The 16,199-nt window shown below is 40.2% G+C and overlaps 1 protein-coding gene and 1 long non-coding RNA gene across 4 annotated transcripts in view; one reads left to right on the forward strand and one right to left on the reverse strand.

Annotated features, from left to right (window-relative positions):
- PDE11A (phosphodiesterase 11A) overlaps nt 1-16,199 on the forward strand; it is a 172,310-nt gene that overhangs the window by 25,874 nt on the left and 130,237 nt on the right. The window contains exon 2 of the mRNA XM_058189722.1: nt 9,165-9,323. Coding sequence (XP_058045705.1) covers nt 9,165-9,323 — 159 coding nt within the window. The remainder of the gene's footprint in view (nt 1-9,164; nt 9,324-16,199) is intronic.
- LOC131201694 (uncharacterized) overlaps nt 1-16,199 on the reverse strand; it is a 55,228-nt gene that overhangs the window by 21,323 nt on the left and 17,706 nt on the right. The window lies entirely within an intron of this gene.

The following is a 16,199-nucleotide window of genomic DNA, read 5'->3' on the forward strand; positions in this document are numbered from 1 at the left end:
GCGCAAGAAGCATCCCAGCGCACTGAAAAAAAGAGGCTGTGGCTGCAGGCATTTCGCAACAGGGGGGGCGAGATGCGGGCTGGCATGGCAGGGAGCCTAGCAGCAATGGTTCAGCCCTGGCTTGCCTTCCCTGGCAGCCAGCCTTGGAAGGAAGGTATGGACGCATCGCTTGGCAAAGGGAGAGTGGGAGGCCTTTGACAGAAAATAGAATAGAAAATAGAATAGAAATTGAAAATTTATCCCTACCGGGTTCTGTGGGCATGGCTTAGTGGGGGGAGTCATGTGAATGAGTGGGCATGGCTGTGAGTTACGTCGAGTTGGCCTCGCCCACTCAGTCACAGGGACCCCACCACCAAGCCACGACCACAGTAGGGAAAAATTTTGAATTTCACCACTGATCTTGGGCAGTTTTTAGTTGACATCATAGCCCCAAGATTTATGTGTCATTTAGCTAGAAGAGATGGTAGTCCCGGGTAAGGAGCCTGTTATAGGGGGTTCTGGAGGTCAGGGAGGGATGGTGGACCTGGGATGTCAGCGAGGGCCTGATGGGAGCCCAGGGGATGGCTGACATAAGCTGACCATGGGTCATGGGAGGCTGGTGGAATAGGCATGTAGGCATGGGTGTATTGTGGCTTGGAGAAAAAGCAGGAATGACATACTGGAGCTCCCCTATTGAGGTTGCTTACTGAAGCTTCCTTATTGAGTTTGCTTTTGGGAAGCCAGTAGAGAAGGTTGCAAATGGTGATTATTTGACTGTAGTTTTCTACAAACTTGTAATTACATGCTGGGTACCTGAGCACACATATTGTGATTGTGTGACTGCATGGTTGCTGTGATTGCTGAAAATTCAAGGACCAATGATATGTCCATTTTTTTACACCATCGTAACTTTGGTCAGTCACTGAATGAATGGACATAAGCCAAAAGCTACTTATAGATAAATAAAGAGGTAATGGTTGAGAGAAAGTTGTGGTTGAAAAGAGTTGACAAGGGAAGTGGAAAGTTAATTAACAGAAGGGAATATGTGAACTGGTACAGATATGGTAACAAGAATGGTTTGCTTTAGAAAGAATACAGATGTAAGTGGTGATTTAGCTATATTTCTTATTCTTTTTCATCTCATTCCTCTAATTTCTTTGACTTACTTGTTCTTACAGTATTTCCATTCTGTGCTTTTTGTAATATTTCTTATCTCAAAATAGAATACTAGTGATAAGAATAGTATGCATATATGTAATCCCAAACTTTTAGGATAATAATAAATTTAAGATTCTGAAAGTACATATGGACACTCTCACTAAAAGTAATGTGGATAAGGCAGGGGTGAAATACAAAATTTTTCCCTACTGGTTCTGTGGGCGTGGCAGGGGAAGGATATTGCAAAATCTCCATTCCCATCCCACTCTGGGGCCAGCCAGAGGTGGTATTTGCTGATTCTCCGAACTACTCAAAATTTCCACTACCAGTTCTCCAGAACCTGTTAGAACCTGCTGGATTTCACCCCTGGGATAAGGCCAATTAGAAAATATTAAGTAACCAGAACAGTTGCTTTCTAACATTGCCTCTTATTCTCCAAAAACCCATCCAGTTGTAATTTCTTCAGTAACTTCAGATTAAACAAATTCATTTACCATTCATCAAATTTATTTAGAAGGAAATAAGTATACAAATTAAATAAAAATTAAACCCACAGTCATTTGAAAACATTTTCTTAGTTTTTCAGGGGGCTTTTATTTAAATCCTTCACATGACTCATGCTTAACTTAATTTCTTTTATGATAAATTACTTTCTTTTATGTTGTTTTTAATGTGCGAAGCCAATCCCGATTTCCTAACTGTATTATTAATCAAAATATGAATATAAGTTACATTGTTTCTCTTTTATATTAGATGGCATATTTAATACAATTAAGATAAGTTAATTAAAGTTCTGCCATCCTTTGAAAATTAAGGGACAGAATGTTACAGGTCTAAGTAGTAATCTCTTTGAAAACATGGAAAGTAAATGAGGGCTGTATAATTGTCTTTGGAACAGTTTTGTTGCATTTTTAAATATCATATTTATTACTTAATGGAACTACCATATTTTTCTTCTCTACAAAATTATGCACTTTGTTGATCATTATTTTCTAAAAAGTTATCAACATGTATAATCAGCATGATTCATTATTGTCATTATTAAGAGGCCTATAAATTTTTTATGGAATGAGTTACCAACAATATCAAAAGATAAGTAATTAATTGAAAAATTAATTGAACCTCTAGCTAGCTAACTACAAAAGATCAGTTCCATAAAATACACTTTAGTTCCTAATTTATTAAACATATAAGCTTTTATTCTCTATAAAGCTAATACAGAATGCATGATCTTTGACTTGCAAAAATACGACAAATTTAAGACTTCATAGCTGATATTGAAAACATAGTACAAATTATTTTAAAATTGCTTTGTTTTCATGTTTTCTCATGGTGAAGCTTCAATGCTTCACCCTGTGAAGTAAGCAATAAACTTCCTCGAATAGATAAAAACACCTTAAGGTTGACTCATTTGGGCAAAGAACATGCAGTGCAATCTTATCTTCACTGCCAAGCTGTGACTAAACAGATTTCCCACAATTATTTCTCGAATATAGAGTCTTTAGTTTAGGAAACAGTTGTATGGTTAGGTAGAACTGACTCTAATGCTGTGGTTTCTACACCCAAAATTACTCATCCTTTAAAAGATCCTCATTGTCTATTTTAGCAAATTTTTGCCATTGGATTTGCTATCATTGCGGAGTTAAGTTCCTGAGATCAGTGTGCAGGTATGTTTTTCATGATGCCTGCTTTGGCTGGTCAATGCCACATGAAGCATGCCAAATGTTCTATAGATGTTTTCACCCAAGTTAAATGCAGAATGGGCAGCATCTCTTCTGCTGAACTCCATACTGATTCATGACTTTGTAGAATTTTGATAATATAGCAATTAAATTTTCTTGCAAAAATGAGAGATTAAGAAATAGCCCAAGTGATAATATGTCTTCGAAACTGTAAATGGTTTCCAAGGCAACCCAAAATTGACAAGTACATGAAAGAGCAGTACGCTGGACTCCCTTGAAATGACTAAAAAGTATGCTGTTTTTAGAGTTAAACTTGCTCCTAAATAGTAAGGCAACTACCATGATAAGGCTACATTAAATTCTGGTTCTGAATATTAATTTGGATGATTCACATTCTTTAGCTGTGGTTATGGAATCCTTAGGCCCTGCTGAAATGAAGCAAAAAAATAAAGACTCTTGGCTATCCTAAGTCAATTGACCTCACCCCATTCCTAAGAGGTCTGTAAGGGGCGTGCATAAAAGCACCAACTTCCTGTCCTAATGTTCCCTTTGATTGTATCCAATTTGTATAGTTATTTCATGGATATATATATATATATATATATATATATATATATATATATATATATATATATATATATATATATGCTTATATATATATATATATATGCTTATATATTGTATAGTTATTTCATGCTTATGCTTTTATATACTGTTGTGACAAATAAATAAATAAAAATAAATAAGTCCAGCCTGATATATCCGACGCTCACTCGTCAAGTCGGACAAGTGGAAAAACACTGGTTTCTCAAATTTCAGCTTAACCATTAAATTAGGCTTTGACAGCATCACAGTATCTGTGTCAGTATATGAATAAACATTTCAGTCCTCCCCTTGATAGGAACAGACATGTTTTTCTTGGTCTATGTTTATAAAGGTTGTTTTCAGAAAAGAAAATTTAGACCAAGCATCTTTAGAGCTATGTCATTTGAAGGAAACGGTCCTTTTATTTAAAAAAAACCCAATACACTATACTAGATAGAAATCTCTGCAGGTAGTGAACCATACAGGTTTGAATATTTCATATATTTTTTGTGGCTTGCTAAATCATGCTCCTGGATGCTGGGAAATTCTTTGATTATTTTGCCTCCTCTCAGCAGAATAAACAAAACAAGTTCTTTCCAAATGGAGAAAAAATGTTACTGAATGGAGAATTGCTAACACTACTAAACAAAAAGATATTATGCAGCTATTCCAACATGTTCTCCTTAATGGATTTCAATCATAAGAAAAAAGGATGAAATAAGTAGTGGAAAAACACAGGAGGATTAAAAATGGAAAACATCATTTGGAGCATTGCATTAAATTCCATTAACGAGTCAGTGGGTCTGCACATAAAAGCCTTGTCTAGAAGCACTCTTTCTTACAGGAACTATTAAGAAGATTTCTTCAATTACAAAAGAGTGATTGGTAGACATGCTGAAAGGTTTGCTGTAAAGGATTTTTCACTGGTTTTAAGCATAGCAGGCAGTCCTTGTTTACAGGTCATAAATGAAACGGGCAACTTGTTTGTTAAGTACAATAGTCACTAAGTGAAACTGCCACTGTGTTTATGATCTTCCTTCAATTTCCCTTTGCTTTACAGACCTGCGAAGGTTATAAATGCAAGGAGTGCTTATAAAAGTGACTTTTTCATCACTGTTGTAACTGTGAATGGTCACTGTGCAAGACAATAGCTAAGCAAGGACTACCTATATTCAGAATATTTCAGTAGACAATAGTATGTTCTAATACTGGCATGAATAGAGGAATGTATAGATACGTGATGGTGAACCTATGGTGCGCGTGTAGATGGCACGTGTAGCCATATCAGTGGGCACGCCAGCTCAGCTCTGGCGCGCATGCACATGCCACCCAGCTGATATTCGGGCCTTCTGGGCCCACCAGAATTAGGGAAACAGGCTGTTTCCTGCCTCCGGAGGGCCTGTGTGGGTGGGGAAGGCCCGTTTTTCTTTCTTGCCTGGCTCCAGATCCTCTCTATGCATTTAGGAAGGGCAAAAACAGCCTTCCCCACTCCTCTGAGGCCCTCTGCAGGCCCAAAACAGCCCGTTTCCCAACTTCGGTTGGACAGGAAGTGACATTTTTTGCTGTCCCCAGCCTCCAGAAACTCCTAGAAAGTTTTCTGTTCTTAGAAAGACCATGTAAGTCAGGGGTGTCAAACTCAATTTCATTGAGGGCCGCATCAGCATTGTGTTTGACCTGGGGGGGGGCAGAGGGGTTGTGGCCAGAGGGCATGGCCAGCTCGACATCACTTGTGTCGTGGGCGCCTGTGGTGGTCTAAGTGCTCTGCCAACAAAAATGGGCTCCCAAGCTCTGTTTTTGCTGGCAGAGACACCATGGGCCAGTCCTCTGCTGTTTCCAGGACGGCCCGTGGGTCAGACCTGGCTGGATCCAGCCCCTGGACCTTTAGTTTGACACCCCTGATATACGTGTTTGTGGCATTTTGCTATTTCCCCAAGTCTAATGTATAGTAATTAAGAATGCTCAAATTATTTTTGAGTGGAAGTTCTGTTTCTGAAAGTGTAAATATGCATTACTTAATTTTAAAAAACCAACCTTTATTGACAGTATTTGAGATGTAAGGATATGCCCTCAGGTAACCTAACGGTAAGATTGGTTTTCATGTTGCTTTTTTAGCATAAGCATTGTTATTTTTGTTGTAAAACAGATATTCAGGTTTGTTCAATTCTTAAGAACCTTCTTTAAAAGGTAAAGGTAAAGGTTCCCCTCGCACATATGTGCTAGTCGTTGCCGACTCTAGGAACCTTCTTTACTGATAACAAATTATATATACTGATACCAGATTAGAATCCTTAGCTTTGGAATGGTTTAAGTTTTGAGAATTCGCAACATAAATTTATTATATATGGGCTATTATATGTCTACAGAGATTCTCAGTCATCCAGGTCATGGTTGTCCCAAAGGTGCTGCTTCAAAAGGCAACTGAACTTCAGTTCGTGAACTGAAGAAGTTTCTTGGATGAGAAATATTTATTTATTTAATTTATACACTGCCCTTCTCCCGAAGGACTCAGGGCGGTTTACAGCCAAATAAAAACAAATATCACAAAAATTAAGAAACATTTTAAGAAACTAATTCGATCAGGCCAAAACAGACTAAAACTATAGTAAAACCCCCATTACAACTACATTAAGCTAGCCCTGCGCGATGAAACAAAAAAGTCTTTAGCTTGCGTCGAAAGGTCCGGAAGTCGGGGAGTTGACGTATCCCCGGAGGCAGCTCATTCCAGAGGGCAGGAGCCCCCACAGAGAAGGCCCTCCCCCTGGAGGTCGCCAGTCGACATTGCTTGACTGACGGCATGCTGAGGAAACCCTCCCTATGGGAGCGCACGGGTCGATGGGAGGCTATTGGTAGCAACAGGCGGTCCCGTAAATAACCCGGTCCTATGCCATGGAGTGCTTTAAAGGTGGTAACCAACACCTTGAATTGCACCTGGAAGACCACTGGAAGCCAGTGCAGCTTGCGTAGGAGAGGTGTTGCATGGGAGCCTCGAGTTACTCCCTCTATTACCCGCGCAGCCGCATTCTGGACCAGCTGGAGCCTCCGGGTGCTCTTCAAGGGGAGCCCCATGTAGAGAGTGTTACAGTAGTCCAGGCGGGAAAGTCAAACATCTTCAAGGAAAAACAAAGCCCAGTTGCCATTTGAAAAAGCACCTTTGGGATGGGCTATGTAATTGACAAATTATAGTTGATGCACAATATGGCAGTGAGTTTGCATAGTCCTTTTCATTCCTTTTTGAGGCTTGTTTTGATCTATTATGTTCAAATGGGACCTTAGAAGAACACCTTTTGCCTCATAACTACTCCTTTAAGGTTACTTGCAGTTGCCCTTCAATCTGTAACTACAGATGGAAAGTAACTACAATGGACAGATATTTATTGTTTATAGAAGTTCTTTAAGAAAGGTTAACCTGATACCTGCTCCTTTCAGTTCTAGACCAAGATACATATTAAACAACATATTAATTAATTTATTAATTTTTAATGATAGTAATTGGTTGTTTTTCATTTTTAGAGACCTGTTTTAGCTCTCTTTTGTTATTGACTTTAATGCTAGCATTTCCTTTTATTTTGGAGTCAATTATCTTTTATTTTATTTTGTATTCTGTATGTGTCTTGAAGAATTCTGTTTTATAAAATGACACCATTATGAACAAATGCATTCTACATGATTACATTCACTCTAGTTATTTTCTTTGGAACTTATTTTTCCATTTTTTGCTCCCTACCTTTACATCAGCCATGCTTATAACACTTTATGAGTTATAATTTGCTCCATTTGGTTAGTTTCTTTTTCATTTCACATTCATTACTTCTACTGTATGGGACTTTTTAGTAGTGGGTCTGCCACACCCAAACAGGACAACCAGGGGATTGTTCAGAAGTTCTTGCTTTGTCCTATATTTGCTGGCAGCACTGCTTTTAATCTCCCCTTAATCAGAATTGTAATAGCTAGATTTTAAGGAAAGGGTTAGCCATCTGTAGAAGAAATATAAACAAAAGATGGAGATTAGACCTCAGGGGAAGATTAGTTTAAAGGGCTGCTTTAATTCAAGCAAATGCAAATCCTAATCCCAAATCAAGCTTTCAAGGGTTACACACCCGGAGTTAGGGAGTAAATCACAGATTGCCAGACAGTTAACAAGATAAGAAAGGTTATTGCATGCAGTAATGGAACTTCAAATACAACAGTTGATTGTCCAGTGTAGTGCATAGAGGTCAGAAATTTATATAGCTTTAGGGTTGAATTCTTCCTCCTTACTTCTGAATTCCATTCCTCTACCCGTAATAAAATACTTTATGCCACTAGACTCCAAATTTTAGGCTTAGACAACTTAGAACCTTGCCAACTTCAGTCTCACCTAAGCATAGTACATAAAATTATTTACCACAATGACTGTCAATGACTACTTCAGCTTCAACCACAACAATACACGAGCAAATAATAGATACAAACTCAAGGTAAACCGCTTCAAACTCGATTGCAGAAAATATGACTTCAGTAACAGAGTGGTCAATGCCTGGAATGCACTACCTGACTCTGTGGTTTCTTCCCCAAACCCCCAAAACTTTAAGCTTAAGCTGTCTACTGTTGACCTCACCCCATTCCTAAGAGGTCTGTAAGGGGCGTGCATAAGTGAACTTGCGTGCCTACCGTCCCTGTCCTAATATTCTTTTTTACTTATGTTTTTCACGTATTCAAATTATGTTTATACTTTTACCTGTTATCTTATATATGCTTGACAAATAAATAAAAATAAAATAAATAAATAAATTAGCAGATTCCTAGCAGGATGTTCAGAAGTAATTGTGATATGCTTATGAAATGGTTGTCTTTACCGTGGAATTATTGGGTCCTGCCTTAGCAGTTTCAATCCTGTCGATATCTAATTTCTCACTGCATGTAAACATCTCTGTGATTTAGACATAGTCCTTGGAGTATGACCATTCATTCAGTGACCATTCAAAGTTACGATGGCACTGAATGAAGAGACTTACGATCTGTGCTCAAAGTTACAAGCGGTGTAGCAAACCTGTGGTTATATGACCAAAATGCATGCGCTGAGTGATTGATTGTAAGTCAAGGACTACAGCTTGGTACCTGTAAGCTTCTCATATTCTCAAGTGATGATGGAAGGTGTGACAGTAAACATATAGGATGGCAGCTGTTTATATCCATTCATCTCATTTAAATTGTTTAAAGAATAGCAGTTACTGTTATATCTGTCAGTTATCTTAAATATTATAAATGATTTCCAGAATTGGGTGGAGCAGAATTGTACAGTGATCATAGATATCAGTGTCAATAATAGATTGGAATGGGAGTCTAAAGAAACTGGTTAAAATATTTATTTAAAAAGTCTGTTAAATTCAGATCCATTAAAATAGCCAAGAATGAATGAAAAAGCAGAAAAATTACTCCTACTGTACATGCCAAGCAAAAGAAGCAAATAGAAATATTACAAAATGTATATCAATTTAATGTATACAACATAAAACAACATGCAAAAAAATTTCTGTCTGTCTGTCTGTCTGTCTGTCTGTCTGTCTGTCTGTCTGTCTGTCTATCTATCTATCTATCTATCTATCTATCTATCTATCTATCTATCTAGTATGTTTTAAATTATCATCTTTCAGGAATGTGTAATCCATGCCAGATCGTAGCTTAATCTAAAAAATTCCTGACAATATATTGAATGTACAGAAGAACATTTTAAAAGCATATACATTTTGATCTTAATATTTTCCTTCTCCATTTTGTTAGGACCACCGCTTTAATGACAAGATTGACAAACTGACAGGATACAAGACCAAGTCGTTGCTCTGCATGCCTATCAGAAACAGCGAGGGTGAAACCATTGGAGTTGCACAAGTGATAAATAAAACTCCTGGAGGTATTCCATTTACTGATGATGATGAAAAAGTAAGATTTTCTGCCCTTTTTGTTTGATAATATGAAAACGATCTCGTACGTAGTTCTTTCAAATGTGTATGCAGAGATGTATTTCTTTATATATTTATTTATTTACTTATTTATTTATTTTGTCAAATACATAGTGTAAGCCGCCCTGAGTCTTCGGAGAAGGGCGGGGTATAAATGTAAATTTAAAAAAAACATATTCAATAATATATATAAGTATAAGCATGAATTGAATACATAAAATGAATACAATTAAAGGGAACATTAGGACAGGAACGGTAGGCACGCTGGTGCTCTTATGCATGCTCCTTACAGACCTCTTAGGAATGGGGTGAGGTCAACAGTAGACAGTCTTAGGTTAAAGTTTTGGGGATTTGGGGATGAGACCACAGAGTCTGGTAGTGCATTCCAGACATTAACAACTCTGTTACTGAAGTTATATTTTCTGCAATAGAGATTGGAACGGTTCACTTTAAGTTTGAATCTATTGTGTGCTCGTGTATTATTGTGGTTGAAGCTGAAGTAGTCATTGACAGGAAGGACATTGTAGCAAATGATTTTATGAGCTATGCTCAGGTCATACTGAAGGCGGCGTAGTTCTAAATTTTCTAATCCCAGAATTTCAAGTCTGGTGGCATAAGGTATTTTGTTGCAAGCAGAGGAGTGGAGGATTCTTCTTGTGAAATATTTCTGGACGCGCTCAATTGTATTAATGTCCAATATGCTCTGTGGGTTCCTGAAAGATGAGCTGTATTTGAGAATTGGTCTAGCAAATGTTTTGTATGCTCTGGTTAGTGTAATCTTACCAGAGAAGAAGCTACGCAAGATTAGGTTTACAACTCTTAATGCCTTTTTGGTGATGTTGTTACAGTGGGCTTTGGCACTTAGCCACTTTGGTACTGTATAATGTATAAAGATAAAGGTTCCCCTCACATATATGTGCTAGACGTTCCCAACTCTAGGGGGCGGTGCTCATTTCTGTTTCAAAACCGAAGAGCCAGTGCTATCCGAAGATGTCTCCGTGGTCATGTGGCCAGCATGACTAATCACCAAAGTCGCACAGAACGCTGTTACCTTTCCACCAAAGGTGGTCCCTATTTTTCTACTTGCATTTTTTACATGCTTTCTAACTGCTAGGTTGGCAGAAGCTGGGACAAGTAACGGGAGCTCACCCTATTACGTGACACTAGGGATTCGAACCACTGAACTGTCGACCTTCTGATTGAAAAACTAAGCATCACAGTCACTGTTTATGTATAGTAAAGTATTATTTTTCTATAGGATACTAATAAGCGTTGCATTACTATATTTAATTTGAATCTTACTGGAAACCTGGTCATTCTCCCAGATCTTGGAGTAAGATGGCTGGTTTAACTGCTTCAATTTTTTTGGTTTAGATATTTTTTTTTTACTGTTGTAGGTTGGTTTTCTGGTTAGTCTTATTTTTTTTCCTTGATTCTTATTTTATTTCATTTTATTTCCTTGTAAACTACCCAAAGTCGTTGTGTAGGCAGACAGCCTTACAATTGGGATAAAAATTAGAATTAAATTATTTAATAGCCAGCCGTTAAGTCACTTATTTGTTGAAATTGTTCTATTCATTAACAATTATAAATTCTTTGTATACATTGATCAGGTATGAATGATTATAATAAAATATGGTCCCCCATTACTGAACACATTTTATAAAATTTTACATAGTTCTGTAACAGGCCTTCACATACACATTTTTATTATGTTTCTTTCTTTTTTCTTTTTCCATTATTTTCTTTTTTCTGTCCTGCTTATTTAAAGAAAGACAGCATTTACAAACAGTCACTCAATAAGCTATTCTTCCAGAGATATCTAAATCAACTTTTGACTTTTACCTCCCAAATGATAATCAGAGTAAGAGAAAACCATTTTCTGGGTGGAGACAGCAGTGACAACAGCAGCCACAGATTAAGTAATTCCTTTTTATAATACATTTAAAAAAAATAAATTTACAACTCAAGAGCAATTTTCAGTGGAATTTTAGAGGTATACCCAGGTGCATCTAGATCAGTGGACTTCAAGGGTTCCAAGTTATCTGTCCTGGATATATCAGGACAGGAAAGGATGTCCAGGAAATGTTATTATTAAAAAAAAGAAATGAAAAAGGATGCACATATAGAAATGAATCAGAAATGGAAATCTGGAGATATTTCTGTTTTAATGGTATATTTTGCTTGGATAGAAATATAATTTCTTAGTGAAAATCTTAATTACTATAAGTAACCAGATCCCACTGGAAGTATGCATGTGTTTATGATAACTGAAAACTTTTCCTCATATCACTGTTCTGTTTCTTTGCTCCTTTGAAATGAAAGCTTAATTTGGAACAAACAAGTGAAATTTGGATACACTAATTTCTTTGCACATGTTTCATTCTTCTCTTCATTCTTTAGAGCATTTAAGACATGGTCTTATTGTTGTGGTAACAGCATTACAATCATAAATATTTTTTAATTAAAAATACACAGTTTAATAGCAAAATGTACCCATTTAGGTCAGGGGTAAAATCTAAAAACTTTTTAAGGTTCTGCTGATGAGGAACTCAGGTGAGATCCCCAGAGTAGCCTTTATTTATTTTTTTAAGTTTAAAGGCTCTGCCGATCTCAGCTGAGGGGAGGGATCCTCAAAGGAAGTAAAACCTTCTTTTAAAAGTAAAAAAAAACCCTCTGCTGATGGTGGGGCTCAACAGAGGCGGGGGGGGCAGGGCCAGGGATTTTTGCTATCGGTCCTCCGAACCAGCAGCTGCCTTCGCTACCGGATTGCGCGAGCCGGTCCGAACCGGGAGCATTTCACCCCTGATTTAGGTCTTACAAGAAACAAATATTTAGCAGAATTGGATGAAGAGTTACTTAAAGTTATTATGTTCTGAGCTAGCCCTCTGAAAATAGGGAGAGGATATTGATTTTCCGTTTTTAGCATGCCGCAATAATTTGTATGTAATTATAACAATCTCAGATTGTAATGCAATCGGGCGTCCTTACTTTATTATTACCCATAATCTCTTTGTCCAAATTTTCAGTAATAATGGTGGATGAAATCATTAAGAATATTTTTTTTTTCAAATTGCATCATGGTATTTTCAAGAGCTCCAGGGAATAAATAAGAATTGAGTATGGTTCTTTTTATGGCTTCCTATCACTGTGGAGGACCAGTCTAGCAGTGGAAATCATGCTGATATATAAAAGAAAAGCTGCAGTGGCAATGTGGGAATACCTTTAAAGTAATGTGTTTTGCAATTATGTGCCTTAAATGTGGAATTAATCAATTGGTGGAAAACTAATGGACTTACTAAGCATAAACTTCACACATTTTTACAATAGAAAATCAGTACTTCCCTGGGTTATAAAATTGGAGATTTGTTTGCTCTCTGTGTGTGAACTGGCTCTTTATCAACACAATGGAAAGATCAATTAATATTATTTCATGTGGATAAGGTTTAATGCATTTTAAAAACTAAGTTTTTATGTATGAGTTTTGTCTTTATTTTTTCCTTTTGCTTATTTTTATTTTGTTTTAGATTTCCTATCTTTTAAAAGACTGACACTATGTTCACCTATTCAAGAGGTGCAAGGCTGGCTTAGTGGCTGGCTTATCAAACTTTCCATAATGAGAATCAGAGTCTTATAAACATTCATACTCTTTTGCATACAAATCAGGGGTGGGTTCTACTTACCTTTACTACTGGTTTGCAATGGGACCGCGCGCGCACACAGTTCTGCACATGTGTAGAAGCTTCTGCCCATGCGCAGATCACCCTTGATGACATCGGGGCGGGTGGGTGGAGCCTCCCGTTGGTTTTACTACCTGCTCTATAGAACTGGACAGAACTGGGAGCATCGCACCACTGATACAAATCAGGAAAAGGAGAATGAACAGAACATATTTATGTGTATTGGATGAATCAGTGCAGTTGCTTCAAGCCAGAACTATCATCTTCAGTGGTTATGTTTTAATGCCAATACAGACTGCAATTAGAATGATTATATGTTGATACATAACTATCCTAGTCAGAGCTCCGTATAGTTTGCCCCAGCTTTAGAGCTCTTGTAAGCTAAGACTGGCTTATTTCCTTGCAAACTATACCAAAAGGTTTTAGGGTTTCTACTGGTGATCCCCCTTTTTCCCAAATGTCCATGAGTCACTTCTCAGAGTTAGATGGACAGCATATAAATTAAATTAAATAAATAAATAAAATATATCCTACATATTAGATCTGCAGCAAGAACGTGACCACCACTCAGCCGGAACGGCAAGAATAACTTTATTTTAACAACTGTGTTTAACAGCAAAGAAAACAGCAACAACTCGGCTCTCTCTTGACAGCTCTTATATACTCGCTGCCTCAGAGAGCGAAACCAATGGCAGGGCTTCAATTTCCTGCTTCCTCGAAGCCACGCGTCTTAACCAATCAGCAATCGCCTGGCTGTTGTCAGGCGAATAAGACGCGTCGTAACTCCGAGGACTTTACACTCTTCCCCTCCTGGATCGCGCATGCGAAATCGGCCAAATACGCAGGCCGACGTCGGCTCCGCCCAGATCTCAGTTCGGGGCCGGCCGCCGAAGGAGGAGGAGTGGCTGATGCTGTCGGAGTGGCTGGCCCTGCTGACGATCTATCGCAGATGGAAACTCCACCCTAGGGGCAGGCCTGGGCGACGCGGGAACTACAAAAGACCCAGGTACGTTAGCCGGCGAGATCGATCCGTGTTTCGAGGGTTGGAGTCCCTCCCCGGCTTGCAGGTCCGGAAGGCCGGTTCCCAGAGTGGGAGCGGTAAGGTTGTGGTTTCCTCCCAGGACCCTTGGCCTGGAGGGTAGAACGGGAGTATCCTGCTCTGTAGTTTCCGGGTAGTTTCGCTCAACTGGTGTGTCCTGGTTGTCTGGCAGCCGCTGTTGAAGTTGGTTTATATGGCGGCGCCATTCTCTTCCATCAGCCAGCTGGACCCTGTAGGATTAGGGGCTCGTTATTTGAGTAATGCTGCCTGGCACCCTCTTAGGGAACGACCCAAAATTCCGGGCAAACACTGGGTCCCCGGTATGAAATGCCCTTGTTGCCCTGGAATTATCAGGGGCCCTTCCTGTATCATAGTGGGGATGCAGCCGATCTAACGTTGTCCGTAGCCGCCGCCCCATCAATAACTCAGCTGGGCTAAGATTGGTGTCTGGACATGGAGTGGAATGTTGCGCCATTAGATACTGGCATACACGGTCATGCCAATTGGTGGCCCCTATTCTGCCCAATGCATCCTTGGCCGATCTAACGGCCCGTTCTGCCCGGCCATTCGCAGCCGGGTGGAATGGCGCCGTTGGGGCATGGCGAATGCCATGCTTAGTTAAGAACAACTGGAATGGTGCCGATACAAACTGAGGGCCGTTGTCCATAACCACTAGGTCCGGTAACCCATGGGTTACGAACAAACATTCGAGCACTCTAATGGTGGCCTGCGCAGTGGTAGAGGACATGCGTACCAACTCCACCCACTTGGAGTAGGCATCCACTACCATCAGGAAGGACTGCCCTAAAAATGGTCCCGCATAATCCAGATGGATTCGAGACCACGGCGAACGGGGGGCCTCCCACTCCCTGACAGGGACCGCCGGGGGAGCCGGCCTCGATTGCTGGCATCGCGAGCAACCAGAGACACAAAGTTCTATCTCTAAATCCACCCCTGGCCACCACACATAGCTGCGGGCCAAGGATTTCATTCGGACAATTCCTGGGTGGGCCTCGTGGAGCGTATCAAGCACTCCTCCTCTGAGATCTCGTGGGACCACTACCCTATTTCCCCACAACAGGCAGCCTTTCAGGACTGACAGCTCCTGCTGCCTGCGCCGAAAGGGGACAAATTCTTCTGCCACTGGGTCCCGGGGCCACCCTCTGCGCACCCAGTCCAAAACCTGGGCCACAGTCTTGTCTAATGCAGAGTGGCGGGCAATATCAGAAGAGGATATTGGGGCCCGCCACTTGTCAATCAGAAGGACTGACGCTGCCGGGGCAGGGTCAACTAACGGGACCCGTAAAGGGCAACGACTCAATGCGTCTGCGTGCCCGATCGCCTTGCCTGGCCGATAGGTCATTGTGTAATTATAGGCCGCTAAAAATTCAACCCAACGTGACATTCTAGGGGACAGGATCTGGGGGGACTGTCTGTCTCCCGCCAGCAGGCCCAAGAGTGGTTTATGGTCCGTTATTAATAAGAAATGACGGCCATAAATGTAGTGATGGAATCTCTTGATTCCGGCAACTGCTGCAAGGGCCTCTTTATCCAATTGACTATAATTCTGTTCGGGCGCTGATAGCGTCCTGGAATAATAGGCAATTGGCGCCTCAGCCCCACCAGGCAGTATGTGACTCAGGACTGCACCGATGCCAAAAGGAGAGGCATTGCAGGTCAGGGTAACAGGGAGGTGCAAGTCATACTGGACCAGAACTGCCTGAGAGGTGAGGAGGCCCTTGACAGCCTCGAAAGAGGCAGCTTCCTCCCTTCCCCAATGCCAAGGCTACCTATCTGACAGCAAACGGTGCATAGGTTCTGCTAGGGACGCCTTATGCGGTAAAAAAACTGCATAGAAATTTAGGAGCCCCAAAAAGGCCTGGAGCTCCGTTTTATTAGTCGGAGCCGGAGCCTTTTGGATAGCTTCCACCTTAGAGAGTGAAGGGTGGATTCCCTGAGAGTCCAAACGGACCTGTGGTACGCCAATTTGGCACTTTTGCCTCTTGAGCCTCAGCCCCACAGTCCTAAAACGGGACAAGACGGTCCTCAGTTTCGCGGCCAGGTCCGCCGGACTAGCCACAGAAACAAGGACATCGTCGAAGTACGGAACGACACCCTCCAACCCATGGAGCAATCG

Source organism: Ahaetulla prasina, chromosome 1, assembly GCF_028640845.1.
Source record: "Ahaetulla prasina isolate Xishuangbanna chromosome 1, ASM2864084v1, whole genome shotgun sequence".
Classification (NCBI taxonomy): domain Eukaryota; kingdom Metazoa; phylum Chordata; class Lepidosauria; order Squamata; family Colubridae; genus Ahaetulla; species Ahaetulla prasina.